The sequence below is a fragment of the Anomalospiza imberbis genome, chromosome 18 (assembly GCF_031753505.1).
Source record: "Anomalospiza imberbis isolate Cuckoo-Finch-1a 21T00152 chromosome 18, ASM3175350v1, whole genome shotgun sequence".
NCBI classification, from domain to species: Eukaryota; Metazoa; Chordata; class Aves; order Passeriformes; family Viduidae; genus Anomalospiza; species Anomalospiza imberbis.
The window spans coordinates 6,922,131-6,941,904 of NC_089698.1; the positions used below are offsets into that span (position 1 = coordinate 6,922,131).

Genomic DNA, 19,774 nt, shown 5'->3' on the forward strand with positions numbered 1-19,774 from the left:
GGAAAGGGAAATCACATTTGGAGAACATTCAAACCCACTGCCACCCCCTCTTTGTGGAGAGAAACCCATATGAGAAAGGAGGAAGAGCTGAGTCAAGTCCAGGTTTAATTTCCTGATCCTCCTCCATAGGAAGAAATATCCCTTCCTTTTAACTCTTGAACAAACAACTGCATTAGCCACATCCATAGTGAAGTATCCCTTAGATCACATCCAGATAAACCTGGATTCCAGCATTTGCTCCTGGAGATGGATGTTTCTGTACCTTGTGCTTGCCAGCAAATACAGGAAAGAAGCAATATCTGAGGTCTCTGTAGAAAGCACATCTATTCCTCTGCCTCCTTTGCTTGTAACTGGATTGGAGACCATATCCTAATTCCCTGCACACAGGGAGCAGCCATAACAGCACTTTGGAGCACAGCAGGGGTGCTTTGAATGCTCACTCTGGAGTCTTGGCCATGCTTTTCCAGCTTGTCGCCTCTCCCTTCATCCATTTTGACAATAAGGGAAGAAGAAAGGCGGATGGCAGGGCTGGAGAGGGGAGCTGGGGAGCGAGCTGCTGTCCTGGGGCTGCAGTTCTTTCCAGGAGAGCTGCTGTCTCCAAGTGCCACACAGCGAGCCCAGCCTTTGCCAGCCATGTCCTGGGGGTCCTTTCCAAGTCAGACTTCTTTACCTGTCAAGTATAAGGCAAGAGATTAAGGTATATTGTTCACCTCAGTGTATTGTGATGTTTCTCTCCAAGGCTGAAGATCAGAAAGTTACTGTAGAGGGGTTTTGCTAAAGAATAAAAGCAAAGCCCCAAGGAGGGTTTTGCAGGTCTGGCTTTTTGATCTAGCACAAAACTTTGTTCAAACATGGGATGGTTTCTATATGTTTGAAAAGGATAGAGGCTTTTGCTGGTTCTGTAAAGCTAGATCTCAAATCCAGGGCAGAAGACAGGCTCAGCCCTTAGCCTGTCCCATCAGGCTCTGGAACTGATGCAGTGTTCCTGAAATCCCCCACAAAGCAGGCAGACCCCTGCTCCCTGGCATGCCGGGAGGCAGGGGGTGCAGGGACAGGGAGGATGTTCATCCTGCCTGGGGCTGGGGTGCCAGGGGGGCACAGAGCACACAGAGCAGCAGGATGTGCCTGCCATCCAAACAACTCCCACAGGTGCTCAGTAAAACCACAGGAATCTGACTTTTTCCTCTCCACTTATTGGTTACAAATGATTTTTCTCTCCTTTTGAAGGATTCCTACCACCTGTTCCTGTCAGCCAGCAAGATTTGCTTTAGAAGCTCATCTTAAAAAGGGAGAAGGGAGGGATGGGGTATGTAGGGAGCCTTGAACAACTGAGAATTTGCCTTTGGAGATTCACAAGGGAAGAGCAGGAATAGGGAATGCTGTAGGGAGGTATTAAATGAGGCCCTTTTGTTTCACTCCTTGTAGAGCATGAAAATGCCCAAGGCATGAATACTCTGTTAAGATTATTCTTGAACATTTAAATGTCTGTTCTGGTAATTTATAAAATGAAGGGGAGGGAAATGCCTTACACAAGGAAGAAAAGGGAGACCTTTACTGGCATCCAGCACTGGTAACTGGGGAGTTGTTCTCTGCTGCTGTGGGAACAGGGGGAGAAGGTGGATTTATCTTGTGGATGCAGAAAATCTTTAGTCCCCAGAGATGTGGTGTGGCATCGGAGAGGCTGACTGCTCCCTCGGTGTCTTTTTCCTCCTTTCCTAATGGGGAATATCATTGCTTCCTTCCTGCCACTTGTGGTTGTGTTCAGTCTGAAAAGAGGACGGGATTTTTCAGAAACATGCAGCACCCAGCATAAGGGGAATCTGGCTTTGGTTTTAACAAATTCATGGGAAGAAACATATTCAGAGCAGGTTCTCTGAGCCTCTGGCAGGCTGAGAGCTTGTCGGGAAGAGCCCAGCTCAGAACCAGCCTGCCTGCGAAACAAAGGGCTGAGGAGAACCCTCTTAAAAACACAAGAATACTTGCTGTCTGTGAGAGATTGTTCCAAAATTTGTTCCCTGCTTCCCATCTCTGTATATAAAATAATGGGTGCTCTGTCCCTTCTGGCCTAATTCCTGGTTGTGGAGTGACCATAAGGTAGAATGTGATACCCCAGTCATTGCCATTAGCCATGAGCATAACCTGTAACACAAGCCCTGTTGCTTGTGTTTTTCTTGTGACAGTTACCCCACTGTGAGGTCCACAACCCCAGCATGGACCAGTGCTACTGTTTTCTGTCTTCTGAGAACACTGACAGTGCAAAGCAAATGTAGGTCACTTCTATGTTAGGGTGAGGAAGCAGGAGGATGGTGTGGATTTTATTACTTTCAGATATTTGGGCTAGAGGCTCTCATGCTGTCAGAGCTGAATCAACTCTCAGCCAGTTTGCACGCAACATATGTGATAGATTTTGCAAATGAATATGTTAATGTGGGAGGAGGTGGTTTTCCCTGAAACCAACCGCTGGCACTTTGGAGTGTTGTCCTCAAAAACAAAACCATATTGTGTCCTCAAAAGCAAAACCAGTGGCACCAGCCTTTGGATTCTGCCCCTTGAGAGATGAGGTATTTCATTTGTAATCGTTGAATTGATTAACCATTTTGAGGTCCATTAGAAGAAATGCATTTCCCTTCCCTGCAAGGATCTGTGATGTCATCTCCAGTTAGTTTAATATGAGCAAAAGTACCTCAAACCATTGCTGAAGGGCTGAGATGAAGAGCTGCATCATTGCACTTCCCTGTGAGCCTCTTTGGTACAGAAACTATGAACTGCTTCTTACTGGGCTAAGATTTCCTATCAGTTGCAAATACTTCTATTTCTGAGCCTTGCCTCGTGCAGAGGGCAGCGCTCCTCCAGCCTGTGGGACCTGGAGTTGATGGCAAGCCAGGTGGCTCTGGGAGAGATGCAAAGGTTAAATTCTGACTTCACAGAGAACTGCTTGAAAGGAAATACAGATATAACGAGTGAATGCTGATGTCTGCTGTGCTAATGGGGAGTGGAAACTCTCTAGAATTAGCTTAGACACCCATTTTCCTATCTGAGTATGCTAGAATCTGGGAATACAGGAATTTGCCAAACCCAAGTAGCTGGTTTGTACAGGACTCAAGGCATGTTTTTGTGTGTGCAGTTTGGAAAAACTGTGACATGGAGAGGACTTGAAGGAAAAACTTAGAGTGATTTCAGTGGGATTGTTGGTACACATGGTGAACATGTAAAAACAAGATTATGAATTATGCAGCAATTACTGTCTCAGAAAACTATCTGCAGGCTAAGCCCACATACTTAACTTGTCTCTTTTCTTTCACCCAATATTGAAATGAAAATGTGCAGCAGTTTCAGACCAGACTATTCCTGTGATTATCTTTGCAGAAGTCTGAGCCTGTACTTGTTTGTTGCCCGGGACAGAGGTTAGATGTGGCAGTGCCTGCCCAATTCCAGCTCAGAGGGTAACGTGGGGATTGTGAGAGTTGTGGCTCTGCCTGGGAAGTGGGAGAGCTCAGAGCTGTGTGCTGCTGGGGCTCCAGCAAACCCCTGGCACCAAGAAAGCCAAATGCCTCAGTCAGCAGGGCAGTGAATACTCTCCTGAACTTTTTCCCTCACTACAGTGAGTAGCCTCATGCATGTCAGAATCACAAAGGTTTTCCATGGCCTTGACAACCTGCAGCAGATTCCATCCAGCAGCCTTGTGGAAATTGTTGCGCTTGATGATCTTTGCAGGGCCACTGCAGGGGATGTAAAAGGACCCCAAGGAGTCAGTGGGAAGAGGGGTGTAGAGCACACATTTGTGTTTGCAAGTGCTGAGAGACTGTTCCAGGCTTTCTGCACATCCAGGTTGGCATTGCAGCGATCCATGCTGCCCTGCACCCTCCAGCCTCATAAGACTTTTTTCCACAGCCATAAACCCTCACACAAGAAGAGATTCAAGAGTACCTTTTCATTAATAGGGTGTGATTCCATTGCAATGCACGGCACAGTGTTCCTCTGTTAGGTCTTACTAGATGCCAGGTCATACATTATCCTCCAGCATATCCAGCACTAAAATATTTCCAGAATTTCTACTGCCCATTGAAGAATTCACACTTCATCAAAGGAGAAAGCTGGAAGGAGCTTTGCAGCTGCACTTCACACACTGAGATCATGCTGAAGGAGTTTGCCTTCTGCAGTGCAGTGAAGTGTTCTTTTCTTTCCCTTATGGCATACCAAACCACTCTTTCCTGTTTAGAAGGGAAAACCAATCATCCCTGGCATTTTTCTTCTCGAGCATTCTGCAAAGCCATCCCTCAGATGCTGTTGCCTTCTCTTAAGTGTGGTTCCTGTTGAACCAGGTGGGACAGAAAAGATTTTTCAGAAGATGTAACACCTTCCAATGTGAGGTGTGAAAACACTATCACAAAAAATCAAGGATTGAGAACTGAAGGAAAGCTTCTCTGTTCTAGAACTTTTGCTATCAATAGTTAATAACTGTGATTCATGTGCAACACAGTCCAGTTTTCTTGATAGTGGGCATGTTTAAAGGTAGAGTGAACTTTTCCAGTCTTAAAAAGCAAAAGGCCATCTGTGACTTCCTGATGCTGTTTAAAAACATTTTTTTGCCTGTGCTGTGCTGTCAGTAGCTGTATTTATTCATTGCTCACTCTGTGAATTAAAATGTTGAGGCAGCTTCTGACATGCTTCTTCCAGCATATCCTTCTGGAGTGAATTTTTTGGTTGCCATAGGGACCAAATCCAAAGGGCACACACCATTCAAATAAATGTTCCCTGATTAACAACTTGCAGCTTGTCCCTTAAATATTTTAATTATCCATGATGCAACTGGAAATGTTGTTGAATGTATTTAGTCTGTTAGTTTCAGTATCTCAGTTTTTTCTTAAGATGCCATTCCAGCAGCTCAGGAGCTGGGTTTTGACCATGCAAAGAGAAGTGATGCCTTAGTGCTTTTAAACTTGCAGGAAAATTCTTCCAGTTTCTCTTCATCTTGACCCTGCATTTTCAACCAAGTTAATGGCAAGAGGTGCTGCTCCACAGCTGCTGGTAAAATGGAGGCAGTTGGGTAACAGCTGAACATGTTGGTTTAGGGTAGTAATGTGCTGCTATCATGGGAGGGGTCTGCCTGAAAGGGGCCTCCTTGTGCCTGGGAATGAAGAGGGAGGGCAGTGGGAGAATGCAGGGTATGGGGAGCTGCTAGTTGGAAAGCAGTGGCCCCACTTGACAAGCACTCGACCTCAAGTGTTGTTTTCACAAATTATGAGCATATTAGTGCTAATGTGACAGCAGCTACTGAGCTGTGAGGGCTGGACATAACAAACAAACAAGATGGGATTTTGCTAATTTGTGCACGGTTGGTCTCTCCTCTCGGTGCCTGCTTAGCAGAGACTCTGTCGCCTTGCAGCACAACTTTGCATTCTCACAGCTCCAGCTGTAACGTCAGGTACGGATCTCATTCTGAAATTGTTTCTAAACAGATCTGTTTGACACCCTTTAGAAAGGAAGAAAACTGTTTTTTGGGCTCTTTCTGCCTCTGATGCAGTGGGGAATAGATAATTTCCCTGCCTTCCTTTGGTAAAAGCTGCTTGCTGATGGGAAGCCTTGGTGAGACCCCAGCAGTAACAATTCCCCTCTGCCTGCTGCTTTTCTTGTGGTGCTTGATCTGGTGCCATTTTTCCATGCCAGCAGCAAGGGGAAGCAGGTAGGCGGGAGCCAGTGTCCATAGGCTGAAGGGTAAGGTATGAACTCATCTTGATTAGCTCTGTGGTGTGGATCCATCACCACTTATTTGGCTGCCAATAGCTCCCCTAATGAAGGATGATGGATTGGGCTCCAGGGCTGTGGGAAGGGGCCAGCCTGTCAGAAGCAAGGATGCTCAGGAAAATGTATCTCACCTGGAAAGGATGGAGAGCCAAGAGCTTGAGCACGGACAGTACTTTCCTTGCATCAGGACAGGCATCAGTTGTCTTCCAAGGCAGAGACTGGGATTTCTGTGACCCTGCATATGCTTGGCTAGTTAGGACAATCATCTGTTCCCAGCAGAGATGATCTGGTTTTTCAGAATGTTCTTTCTTGCCTTTTTCTGGTTTTGGTTAGCAAGTGTGCTTTCTCAGCCAGACGTTGACTTAACTTCTCCAGGCTGGAAGATCCGAAAGGTCATTCCCGCTCCTCCGGAACAGTCTCACTTTCTGATTTTACTTTAAATCATTCTTTGGGAGTTTGGAGCTCTCTGATGTCATTTTAAAAAAAGAATCAAAACCTTCATAAGACTGTGCAGATGAAACAAAATTGTTGTCTTAGCCCACACAGGGTATTATGCAGCCTGGCAGATCCCTTCCATGTAGCAATAAGAAAAGGATTTGGCATTTAACCTCTTGAAATTAAACCAGAGTGTGAACTTCAATAGTTCAATCTTATCGGGGCTTTGCAAGAATAACAAATTGTGAAAAAATGTAATCATGTCTCCAATGTGACCTTGGCAGATCTGCCTCTGTGATGTGAGAGATTAGGTAACTCTAAGCAGATGTCTGTTTATTTTGAAAATAATAGTTATAAAATCTTTCTTTTCCCAGTTTGTTTGCACTGCCTGTGAAGGATATGACAGAGAGAATTGTGGTCTGCATGGAGCTCTGTGTTACAAGCTGCTCTATTATGCTGAGCAGTAATTGCTCTTGGAGGTTTGAGTTATCGATCTATTGGTGGGGGTTCCATTTCAGTGTAAAGACCTGTGTTCATGATTTAATTGGAGTGATTAATAACTCACTCGCGGGCTAGATGGGAATCGATACGGATTTCAAGCAGCAAAAGTAGTACATTTTCTCAGGTAATGTAGTATTTGATGGTTTATTATTTGCCCTTGTTTGCCTAATTAAAATCAAAAGATTCCTTGGTTTATAGCAGTTCTGTCTGTTAGAAAGCTTACAGCTGGAGCTGAGGATGTGTGCTTGCTTGCTTTCATATTGGAGGAGTGACTTTCTAAATAACTTATTTACCTTGTTGCTTGTCTGTCACTCAGATTAGGTGTACAAAAGGCCATCATTCATAAAAAAAAGAACAAGACAAACATACCTCTAGCATACAACTACAAGAAACTTTAGTAGTGTTTTCTGGCCAGGGAAGTAGAGTGGCTCCTATGTCACTGGTTTGTAGGCATTCAGCATCTGCTTAGGAGCATTGCTGAAGAGATTTAACCCATTTGATCCAGCATTATAGCCCTGGATTAAAAAGCCTGTATGAAACTTTCAATCTCATTACAACGCCAGCATCCACAGTAGGTGATTTAGCTGCAAATCCAGTTCCAGCTTTGCATTGAGATATTGCCAGAAGCAACATTGCTAGGAAAATGCAGTGTGACTTTCTTTGGGGGGATTTGAATGGTGATCCTTCTTCTTTATGCTGTGGCCCCAGTCCTTGTGTTTGGCACCCATTTTCATTCAGCTCCTGCAGCTTTGGTGTGTCATCATGCATGCTTACAGCTAACATGCCTCGATAGAGCATGGAAAGCTCCCAAATCTCTAGGAATAAAACATCCCATTAAAGAACCATAGAGCAGCAAATAGGCATCAAGTCCATAGATCTTATTGCTGCTGCTCCTCAGTTTCTGCAGGAGGGGGTGAAAGCTTTCTGTGCTTCAAGCTTTGTCAACAAAGGCTCTTATCTACAGAGCTGGCTGAGGAAGACATTCAGTGTAGTGCATTTGAATTTTCTTTTTGATTTCTGGAGTCCAGTAAGCTTTCTGGTGGATGGCAGATTCCTATGTTCAAATTAGTCCTAGTGATGGCAGACCTCTTCTTATTGATTAACATTCACAAACATCTTGGTATATATGTGAGCCACAGACTGAAAACACTGGTCTGGATGGAAGTGTTTCAATTGTAAATAGGTATTTCTTTAAGAAATTTTTCCTACCAGTTCTGGAAGAATCAAAGTAAATGTAAATTTGCTGTGCTTGAGTTTTTGGTTGGGGGAGACACTTTAATTATACTGAGAGTGGGGGATTGCAAAGCCCTTGAGTTGGTCAGGGTAACCTGAAGCCCTTGGGTTGCATCAGCTTTACCAGGGTGGTGGTGACCCACACCTGGCCAGAGCTGGCTCTGGGGAGTGCCCACAGGATGTGTCCGTGCAGGTGCAGGAGAGAGGAACTCTCTGCCCAGGTGTGCCCCTAACGTGGAAATCGTGGAGCAGCTCAGCCCTTCGTTCTTGGGAGTTGCTGGCTCTGTGGTAAAAATGCGAGCTGCTTTCTGTGTTGTGACATTATGAAAATGACTTGAAGATATTTCACTTTTTAAACTTGGGCGCTTCGGGAGGGCGCTTGGAAGTTAATTCTGAGGACCAAGCTGACAGCTTTTTGCCACTGTTGCTTTCTTCTAGGTTGAAAAGCTGAAGGCTTGTTACAGCCCCAGCATACAGCAATCTAGCAGGTTAAATGACTTGGGCAACACAGTTTATTAAAACTGGCAAGTGCTCGCTCCAGTTCTCTTCCTGATAGTCAGGGCTGCCTGGGAGAGTAATTGATAGTGGCAGCTGTTGGGAGGGTGTTTCAGATTGCGGCGGGCGATGTGACTTGACAGACAGCTCTGTACAAATGAACTGAGTGATAGGGGACGAATCCAGACCAGGATGAGAAGAGCTTCCCACTTGGTCTTGGGAATGGGGTGTGGGAGCCACACCAGGAACAAAGGCGGCTCCTCGGCACACGGTTCAGAGCCGGGCACAAGGGCTTGTGCTCACACTCAGATTGCTTTTCTTTGTGAGAAAACACTGTCAATTTTTGTGGAAAATCCACCAGGAGCCCATGAAGTTCAGAGGAGCCCATGGCACAGGAGAACATTGTTTTGACACAGCCTAAAGTGTGGCACTGCTGTCGTGATGGAAACTTGGCCTTTGCTTCTCAGTAATGTTAAAAATCGTCATGTTGCACAACCTTGGACCCTTCCAGACTGTAGTTTTATGTGCAAGTCCCACGTCTTTATGTCTTATCTTGAGCTGATTTGCATTAAAATAGGTGGAGGAACTCTGTGCTCCCTTTGTTGGGGAGCTTCTGTGCTGCAGTTCTGCTTGCCTTACCTTTGCAAACAGCCTAATCGCTTAGTCTTAAGTAGTGCTACTCTCCTAAAATGCAATGAAAAAGCCATTTATATAAAAGCAAAAGCCATCTAGGGATAAAGAATTAGCACTTAAATATTGATTTTCACTTGTAAGCACTCTACCAGCATCAGTGTTATCATTGTCAAAGCAAAATGCTTTATTCTCTCTTCTGATTATGATATGTTCCATATCCACAATGCAGCAGCCTAAAAGTTCAATTTAAAGTAATTTAAAAAAACAAACAAAAAAAAAAAAACAAACACAAAATGTTTACTGATGGTTATTTAGTTATTTTGTTGTTTTGACCTACTGCTGTAATGTCCTGCTCTTCTTTACTCGTTCCCCTTGCTGATGTTTCAAAACTCTTCTCTGGGACTCATCAACTCGCTCTGAAATTCTCAGCTTCTTGCCATGTGTAATTCCTGTGGTGCTGCTTTTCTAGCATTTCTTGCTGGAATATGGAGCAGGGTTCACCATAGCCAGTCTGGCCTCTGTCTGTTTTCAAGGATATGTACAGGGCGGATAGATGGGCTACAGATGGTGGTTGTTGTGTTTCTTGGGAAATTGCCATTGGTAAAGATGTCATTGATGGATGTAGGAGAGGAATTTCTTTCTCACATCACCCCATCACCCTTGCTGTTTGAATGCAACAAGGGAGACTGCAGAGGGAGGCTGCAGAAAGACGTCTGAATGACTCCACTTTTCTTTTTTTCGAGAGACAAAGGAAAGGCGTGCAAGCAAGATTAGATTATTTCCAATCACAATGTACGTGTGTTGACAGTCCCCTTTCAGCAGCAACCAGCAGCTTGCAAAGAGTAAGAGGCAGGGCTGGAACTGCTGTTGCCCTAAGTACTGTTTGTATAACACAGTAACTGCTTATTGGAGTTCTCAAAGCAGCCTTTACATGTTTAATCCCTTGCACTTGAGCTACTCTTAATCAGCTTGAAAGCAAATTCCTGTAACAGAAAGGTTTAATTTGTGTCTGGGACTTTCTGTATTGTGCTTAGCCTGCAGTGCTGTGTAGTTACACACTGGCAGGCATGTCACCCTCTGCAGCCTTGGGGATGGGCAGTGCACAGTTATTCCAGTCACAGATTCAGAATTCAGGGAACTTTCAGATGGGGTCTTGGCTGATGGTCTCCCAGCTTTGGCTAGCTCCTCCTGAAGCGCGCTTTATACAGTAATTTAAGCTGTTGTTGACTTCGGGGTTTCCCTTAAACTTCACCTCCGGTTTCTGCAGATTTACACAGCAGGAGCTAAAGCTCTCTGTGCTTTTAAAAATTGTTAAGTTTTCTTCTTTACCGGTTGAAGTTGGAATTGGATGTAGCCCAAGATGTAGGGAGGTTAACCTTTTGCAGCACTCCAAATGAACAAATTAGTAGATCAGGGAGGCAAGAATTACTAATCCCAGGTTGTTGGGGTTTTTTTTTCCTGTTAGAGCAGTTTCATCCTTTTCTTCCCTGTCTCTCACACTCAGTCATCATTCATCCCTATGAGATCAAGACATGTTTCACTATCTGTTCATTTAAGGAAACCTCTCAATGGAAGAAGTCCAAGGTGTTTGGTTAGAAAATAAACAAAAGCTGGCATGCTCAAAAGGGGTAGTGCTCTGCACGGTGGAGAGTGGCAGATGTGATCCAGCCTTCCCATAGCATGGCTGGAACATGAATCATTACAAATGTCAGATTTCCTGTGAAGGGACAAGCTGAACTGACATGCGTTCAGGTTTAATTAAGGTTGAATTATTGGAGCTGACTGTCAAGTCTTAGGCAAATTGGCTCAGCCTGTTATCATTAAGCATGAAAATTACTCTAGGACTTGGTAAAAATAAACACATTTTTGCCTCTAGAACATTGTGGTGTGGTTGGGTGGGTCTGTGTTTTTGTTGGGGCAGTTGTACTCAGCTCCCTGGGTCCATCTGCTCAGGAGGGCTGGATTAGCAGCCCAAGAACAGAAATTCCTGAAAGGGTCTCAATGCAACCTGATCCAGTTTGCACAAAAGGGAATATTTGGTTGCTTTCCTTGGGATATTTCCATATTTGAGCAGCAGTCAGCCTGGTCAGAGCTTGGGCATGCAGGAGTGTAATTCTCTTAGGAGGTATAGTCAAGTAACCTGCAGAGAAACTACAAAGTTTGAGATCCTGATCAGAATGGGCAACATCCCTCATTAAAATCATTAACTTTCTGAGGGATTTCAGGAAAGATAGCTCAGAGACTCCCATGTGTGCATTGCAGCCATCAGGAGGAAAAATGACAAAGTCAACAAACATCAGCATTCTCCCCTTCCTGTGTGGTGGCTGAGAAGGCTTGGGGACTGCTCTCTCAGATGTTTTTTCCCTCTTGCCCATGAATTCACATCGTATCTTTCCCTTCTCAGTGCTTCTGCTTTTGAGCAACATGGCTGCAAAAGGAGAGAAGATACTCCCACTTGTGCCTGTAGCTTTTCTGGCGAGGGGGAAACTGGCATGCGGATATTTTCATTGCTGTCGAGAATGAAACACAAAAACATTGCGGCACTGCATCCTGAGAGATGGAAGTTGGCAGCAGGAATTAGTCATGTACCCCTAGTACTAACTAGCACAACCAGGCTTGGCTGGTCAATTCAGTCAGCAAGGGAGACTGAGCTTTTGCTTTGAGAAAATTGCAAATGAGAACTAATGCTGAAACCACAGGGAATCAATAGTTGCACATAAAACTGGTCAAACAGCTGCTTTTAATGTGGGACTTTATTGATTTGTTTTGGATGTAATTGACTTTTTACTCAACTAACTTTTGTGGTGCCAGTGTGTTTTGAATATACACCATTAGTCTACATTGCCTATAATTACACAATATGAAGTTTAACTCTGTAGGAGGAGGTCTGTTGGATGCAAAGAGCTAATGGGCTCTGAGGAAACCTATGCTCAGGGATGAAACCCAATTGCTTTTAATGGGTAGCTCCTGAAAAATAGTGGAATCTACAGCTGTGAACACACTTGATCCAAACCACAGTGTTGGGAGCCCTGGCTTGACTAGGCAATGACGATTTTTCAACTGTTAGCAGTAAAAACTGAGGAAAATTTACAAACGTATTATAAAAAATAATAATGCTCAAAAACATTGAGAATTTTACTTTAAAAATAAATTCTGAATAGCATCGGAACCAAGTCTAGATATAGCTCACAACCAGGTCACCTGTGATGCATGAATTCATATTTGATAAAGAAATTCACTGAAATGAAAGGCTTATATTTATTGTAGAGATTAATTTAGGATCTCCAGACATTGTGTCAAACCTGTAAAGATATATAAGGTGCTGGAAAGTACAGTGTTGATAGTACTTGCTGCCAGCCAAAACACTGGTGTTTGGAAAGGCTTCTGTTCCTGTTACTTGTGGGTTTGAGGCCCCAGGACCTCAAGATATTTTCAGCTGATAAATATAGTTCATATGTTTCCATTCGTCCTCTTCTTGCATTCTGAATTTATACATATACAGTGATGAGCTGATTGATTGATGGCTGAGGGAAATGGTGCATTGGTGAGAGTGCAGGCAGAGCCAACAGCAGTGTGGGAAGCTGCCTTTTATCTCAAGGGAGGAGATGCCATCACCACTTGGGCATTCTGGGTACAGAACATGAGCTGGTGTGCTGCAGGCTATGATTCATTGCTGTCCTCCTCCCATCTAATGCCAGCACGGTGGCACTCAGGCTGTGGAAGTGGCACTGGGGGCTCTGGCCTCGCATGGGCTGGTTCACAAACACTGGTCAGAGCATCTGCACGGCCAGAATTAGCTCACAGGGCGTGCTGCGTGTTATTTCCACACCCTCCTACATCAGGAACTGGCTCGGTCCTTTGATGAGACGGGAGAATTTCAAAGGTGGAATTTGTTTGTGAGGGTGTTGGGAGCACGTTAATGAGTGTAGGTAGCATCTCCTGCCTGTCTGCAAGGCAGCAAAATGCCAGCAGCCCCCGGCACGTGTTGGTGGGTAACAAAAGCGTGTCTCCTAAAAGTCAGAGGTGCTGTGTGTGCACAGTGGGATGTGTGCGTGTGAAACACACCAACAACCTTGTAGCCCATGAAGAGCTTTTCTTGTAATTGTGGGTATGTGTGCACATAGGATCCACAGATTATGGGGAAAAGGGAGTTACAGTGGGAGTTGAATTGCTTTCATGTTGGTCTTTTCAGTTGTCTTCAACCTTTTGGATACTGCTTGATCTGAAATGCCTCTTCTTTCCTCCCTTTTTTCTTTCCAGCCTTTTAACTCTTTGGGATGCTTTGTTTAGCTTAATTATGAAAAATGGCAGGGTTTGGCACCACAGAAGGAGTAATTCCACATGGAATTCTCTCTGTAGGTGCATTTTGCAAGGTTGCAGCATTCCTGATAGTTTCAGCATGCTGAGCATACAGATGTTTGCACTCTTTAGGGTGAGCAGAATTACATTTGGCTGCCCACTGAACTTCTGTCAGTGGGCACCCAAATCTAGTGTTCTCTGTTCTGTTCTTCCACACAAGTGTGTGGCCAGGGGACAGCAGCATCACAGCTTCTCTGCCTCATCCTTTGCTACAGAGATCCCAGGCGCTCTCCATCCTAGAAGACAGGTAGGGTTATCATTAAGGATTGATGCTTGGCTCCTGGTGCACTGGAGCTGGAGTTGAGCCTAAATCCGATGTGGATTACCTTGAAAGGGCATTGAGAAAATGAAATGTCTTAATGATGAGGCCCGTGTTTCATGAACATGAAACTCACATTGAGCAGGAAATACTGTAGCAGTAACTTGAGACATGTTCACACTCCTATTGTACATAACCTTGGGCCCCTGAAGAAGTCACAAAGCTGTGTGTTCTCTGTAGTATCTCATGACAGCTAAGTCTCTTGCACACATGCTGAAAGTACTGTGGACTGGCCAGTCAAGGACAGCGGAAGGACAGACTCAAACACACATCCATCTTGTAGCAGCAGTGCTCCCACGGCGTTCCCACGAACTGAAACATGACTTGTTTTTTCCCAGGCATATGTTCTACCAAGCAGAGAGAGACAGGCAAACCTTTCAGCACGCGCTTTGTTCTTTTTCTTGTTGCTCCATAAGGTCCCACCTTGAATGACAAGCCAGAAGCGAAAGCAGCCAATGTCCCAAAGGTGTCTGGGCTAGAGCGGAGCCGGGAGCTGAGCACCGACGTGCCCTTCGCCCTGCCCATCCCCAGCCCCCAGCCAGTCGCTGCCGTCGTGACTTCGACTTCCTCAGCGCCCACGTCAAGTGCCAGAGCAAGCCCCCTGCTGAAGAAGGAGCCAGTGATTTCAGCACCAGCACCACCCAGGCTCACGCCTCAGCCGCAGCCTCGGCCGCAGTCGCAGCCTCAGCCCCGGCCGCAGTCGCAGCCTCAGTTAATCCCTGACCTTCGGAGCCAGCCTCCGAGCCACATCCCTCCGCCTCTCAACTACCAAGTGCATCACCAGGTGGCCCACAACGGACTCAATAATATCAGGTAGGGGGAAGGGATGCTCACGTCATCTTCAGGCTGCTGCAGGGCTAAAGCTTGTTTCCAATAGGTGGAAATTGCTGGGAGGCAAGGTGAGCACTCATCTGGGGTGAGATGGTCTGTGCTTTGGATATTGGACTTCATGGGCTGACTCCAGGCTGGTTTTTCCAGCTGTGGTGGATCAGTGCATTTGAAACATGATAAATGAGGGGATGAATGCACACCTTCTGGAGAAAGGCACATGCTCCTTTCAGTCCAGTTTCAAGTAAAATTTTGCATGGTCTTGTCTGAGCTGGCTAGTTCTTGACTTAGAAATTTAAGGTGGTATGAGTTTGAGCAGTGCTTTGTTCCATAATTAGAAATACTTCCATTGCTCATGGTTCTCAGTTTTTTTGGCTCATCAGCATCAAAAGAGGCATATCTGTGTTGGACTCTGATCCTTGTGGGTCCCTTCCAGCTCAGTATATTCTGTGATCCGTACTGGAAAATGCTGTGTCCCTGGAGACCAGGGTTCCCGTGTGGGCTGAAAATCTGCTTCAATGTGACATGTTCAGATCTTGCAGGAGGCTTATCTCTGCTGTTTAAATTGCCTCCATCCAGTAAGGAGGGTGGGTGAAAATGGTATGGATAAAAGGTTCCTAGAGAAAAGAGTTTAGTCAGTCAACTGGAACCTGTATAGTCTTTTTGCTGGTACAGAAAGCATGCCTTGCCTCCCAAGCAAGAGCTAGACTAGTTTAAACAAGATGAAAAAACTGATTTAAAGCATAATATTTGACTGCACAAAGGTCAGAATATGAATACAGAGAGCTGCCATTAATGTGTATTTCATAGTATCCTGCATACTTAATCTCTGTTGTGGTTTTATCTTGTAAATGCCACCATAGTATAAATGGTGAATAATATTTCAAGCTATTCAAGATCTCTCAGAGGTTCAGCTTGCAACTGATATTCAGTATTGTGGGAATTACACAACTAATAACTGCAGTGATAGTGTGTTTCAGCCCACAAAACTTAGATCACTTGCAATGGAGTAATAATAAAAGAAGAAGATGTAAAATACAAATTGCTATGAGAAAAATTATTAACATGGTGTGCATTTGTGTGACTACAACTGCACAGCATATGTGCAGCAGATCCAGCGGGGTCCCAGTCACTCATGCTGTGCAGCTCTGCACACCCAGAGCAGCAGAAAAAGGAATTGGTGTCACTATGTCCTCTGGTCACAAGGATCCACATGGACACTGCAAGGTCATCAGAGGCTCCATAAAGGTGCAAAATCCAGCTGTCTCTGTGGCCCTCATCAGTACTTACAGATAGCTCTGAGGATTGTAGCACCGGAGGAATGTCCCTCCAGAGAGCCCAAGGCCCGTTCTGCCCTGCTGGAGACGTTCATTAAGATTCACTAACTATCTCCACTGCCATTAAGACAAGCAAAAGCATAAGCCTGGAGAGATCAATGTTCCATAGTTGTGTTGTCTCTGGCAGTGTGTTTCTTGCACCGTTTCAGTCCTGCATTGTAACACGCTCTTTGTCTGTCTGTCTGTCTCTCTCCCCTCCCTCCCATCTCTCTCTCTGCAGCCGGAGCAGCAGTGCTAGCAGTGCAACGAGCATCAGCCTCCCGAAGCACCTGCCCCTGTCTCCCCAGATTCCACCACACCATTCCTCCGGCCCAGCTCTGCCCCTCTCCATCTCTAATCTTGCTACCTCGCACTTCTCTCTCAGATCGCAGACCCAACACCAGCACCATCCGGCCATGTTCGCCACCCCACCCACGCTGCCACCTCCACCAGCGTTACCCACCAACAGCCTCGTGATACCAGGGCACCCTGCGGGTAGGTCCCTTCTTCTCCAGGGCTAATCGGCCGTGCATGCACTGGAGGGTGTTGAGAGATGGGCTGGCTGGTGGGAAGGTGAAATACCTTGACACAGACCCCTCAGTGTGTGCTGGAACTGTGACAGTGCTCATGAAACAGGTAGGAGACCTTGATGTGCTTTACCAGATGAGAGATTGTAGACACGAACTTCCTACAGGAAGTCTTAAAAAAAAAAAAAACCAGTCCTGTTTCAGGGCATGAGTTGTCCAGTGTGGCATTCCACAGCCATCAGACATTTTTTAGATAAACAGAGAAGTGATGCACAGTTTGCTATTCTCCCCTTTCCAAAGAAAGCTGCTGCTGTTAGAACTGATGAGAAAATACTGTTTCTACAATTGTTCTAACCAAGCACTTGAATGTCACTGAATCCCCTGCCTGATCCTTCAACCAGCAGCACATCCTGCTGGCAGAGCAGGATCCTCTGCCTGCAGAGGCACAACTGTTCTCTGCCCATGGCTCCATGGCCTTTCAGTCTGAGTCAGAGACAGCCCAGCTGACAAGCTCTGCTGTTCTACTCTCGCTATCTTTGCATCCTTTTAAAAAGTTTCCTTTGTTCACCCTGGCTGCCATTCTATTGTCACTTCTGCCCTAAATGCCCTGTTTATAGCTTATCCATTAGCCTACAGCTGTCCCTGGAAGAGACCCTGGCAGCTGGAGACTTCCCAGCAACTTTCACTTGCTGGGGCCTCCTTTTGATCTGGCATTTGAATCCACAACTAACTCAGCAGGGATTAAACAGGACAAGCATTTTGCAAAAAGCACACTCTCTGTTTCCTATGAAGTCAGTTAAAGGAATAAGGAAATGACAGATTTGCTGTAGAAAAATGTGATGGTCTTCCATCCCCCTTTTTTGCTTCCAGGAGCTAAATAATGTCTCGTTATTTATTACCGCTTCTCTAAGTGAAAAAAAAGTACGAATTGGTCCAAAGAGAGCTCCGAGAACGATGATAGTGCTGTGGGTTCCCTGCCAGAGACAGGACCACATAGGCGAAAGCTGGCAGCTGTCACAAGCCCTGGCACCATCTAGAATTTCAACCACATGGCTGGGAAGATGTTGGCAGCACTGTGGGAGACCCATTCATTGCTTCCCCAGTTTAAGGCGAAGGACTACTGTGATGGAGACTTTGAAAGCCTAGCAAAAGGAAATAGCAGAGCGTTCACTAAAAGCATGATATTGCAGTCACTGAAAGCAAGTGTGTTTTCACCATTAACTTCAGGAGATGCAAGATCAAGTGACCTATTCACATTCAGCAGCTTGCCAGGAAACAGTAACAGTCTTGCTCCTACTAAAAGGATTTCTCCTGCAATTTAAGTAGGAGAAGCTGAAGTTAGTGGAGGGAAAGGTCTGGGTGTCTAACCCTGCAGACAGTGAAATGCCTCTTGTCTGCACTATATGAAATGCCTGCAAAATGGCACATCATAAAATCAATACAGAGTGCTACACAGCCAGGAGCTTCTGTTGTCATTCACATAAAACTTCCTTAAAAGCAAACAATAATTGCTGAGCAGCCCTGAAGAGTGAGACAAGAATGCGCTTCTGGTGGTATTTCTTCCCTTTGAAACCTAAAGCTAATACAGGTATCTTAGGAGCAACCCTTTCTGGGCTTCTGCTGTGTGCTCAAGGGCTGCCCTGATGTGGGATACACAGAGGAAACAGTGGTCTGTGTCTCTCCTCTCCTGAACGTGAGCAGGAGTGACCTTTTTGTGCCATGCCCAGCTCATGTGTGCACGCAGGACAGTGTTGGCAGGTCCCAAGGGCTGCCCAGCACCCTGCTCCTGGTTGTGTTACTGTGTGACTGGACCTGACATCACTGGCAGGTACAAGAACTTAGCTCTGATCCAGACATTGCTCAGAGCCCCTGACAGAGCTGGGCTATTCCTTTGCAATTCCATCCTTACTATGAAGCAGCCACTCCTCCAAGTGCCACTCAGCTTCTCCAAACATCTCCAGGCCTTTTCTTTTTCCTGACGGAGGCCAAAGTTGTGGTAGAGGGCTATGGGCTGGAGCCAGCTGCAAATCTATCAGTCTGACTTCCAGTCTCTTAAAGAAATTGGATATCAGAGCACTTAAAACTGCCAACTTGCTTTTATCTCTCCCTCCAGAAAAGTGGATTATCTTGATGCTAACAGAAGGATTCAGTTTCTTTAAGTCATGCCAGATTTAAAAGCATAAACACACACACACATGAAATCATGCTCATATTCTCTAAAGAGGTTAGTTTTTGGACCTAAGTGCTTTCAGCCTATAGTTTTTTTTATTATTTGCTCAATCCAAGGAGAACCCATTATAGACTCTTTTGCTCCAGTGCCTTAGGCTTCAGTATCACAAATATATATACTTTCTGCTTTAGTGTTAATTATTATATGGATTGTAGCAGTACACAATACCTGCTCTTAGCACTACATTTATTACTGAAAAGCAAATTACTTAGGCATCCAAAATTTGCTTTCAAATGCACCTTTCAGTTGTAGGCTTCTAAGTGGTAGTAGAGACCTTGAAGTTCCCCATCAGAGTGCCTGTTTTTAAAGATCTTAACCATGTCACTTCAGAAAGTGATTGATTTAAACATTTATAATGTTACTGTAAAAATTGAAGTGAAAGAAATCCCTGCAGAACATGAAATAAAACTTTAAAGTTCAGGTGTTCTTTTGCCCCTTTATATTCAGAGCTGTAGTTTAAAGGGGTTGTTACAGTGAAAGAAGTGGATTCCTGTAAATTCAGAATCAAGTAGATCAGTCAGGACTGGGTTTGTGTCATCCACAGCTGGGGACACAGGCTGTTCTTCCCTTTAAAAATATATGACATGTTGGATGCTAATCCCTGTTTGAAGTTCTAAAGCAAAGCTACAGATAGATTTAATTGTTATACCAGCAGACATTTTGGAGGAGTGGACATCGGTCCTTTTTGTCTTCAGTGACATAATTTCTAAAGCATGGGTTTCTTTCCCTGCCCTGAATCACATTCACATTCAATGCAAGCTGTTATTCCAGAGGAAGATGCTGAGAAGAGGCCACGTCATATGGTGGAACATTTTGTTTCAGCAGTCATTGCAACCTTGATGAGATCTTGAGGCACTTCAGTGTTTGTCCCCTCCCCACTGATTCCTCCTCTGTGTTTTCTCAGAGGAGAAAAGCCTAGAGGCAATGACAAAAAACAAGAATTACAGCCTGTCACAAATTGAGGAAAGGGCTGCTTGCTATTTAAGATCTCAAAAAAAAAAACTTTACTGCAAAGAAGGCCTTGATTTATAGGATAGTTTCTGGTCACTGCGTGCATGTCCTGGGGCTGAGAAGCAGGGGATGGCACAGGGATGGATGTCCAAGCAGGCAGTTTCCAGCCACCCAAACCCACGGTTATCTCATTGCACTGCAG

General features: G+C 45.1%; 1 protein-coding gene and 1 long non-coding RNA gene across 26 annotated transcripts in view; one reads left to right on the top strand and one right to left on the bottom strand.

Annotated features, from left to right (window-relative positions):
* Positions 1–19,774, top strand: part of FBRSL1 (fibrosin like 1) — a 505,508-nt gene that overhangs the window by 464,348 nt on the left and 21,386 nt on the right. For all 25 annotated transcript variants that reach the window (XM_068208749.1, XM_068208758.1, XM_068208756.1 and 22 more), the window contains 2 exons: positions 14,137–14,533; positions 16,106–16,359. In XM_068208749.1, coding sequence (XP_068064850.1) covers positions 14,137–14,533; positions 16,106–16,359 — 651 coding nt within the window. The remainder of the gene's footprint in view (positions 1–14,136; positions 14,534–16,105; positions 16,360–19,774) is intronic.
* LOC137484702 (uncharacterized) lies at positions 301–3,774 on the bottom strand. Its single transcript, XR_011004983.1, has 3 exons — positions 3,285–3,774; positions 2,684–2,931; positions 301–670 (listed from the first exon to the last, which is right to left on the bottom strand). It is a non-coding gene; the product is annotated as an uncharacterized lncRNA (long non-coding RNA).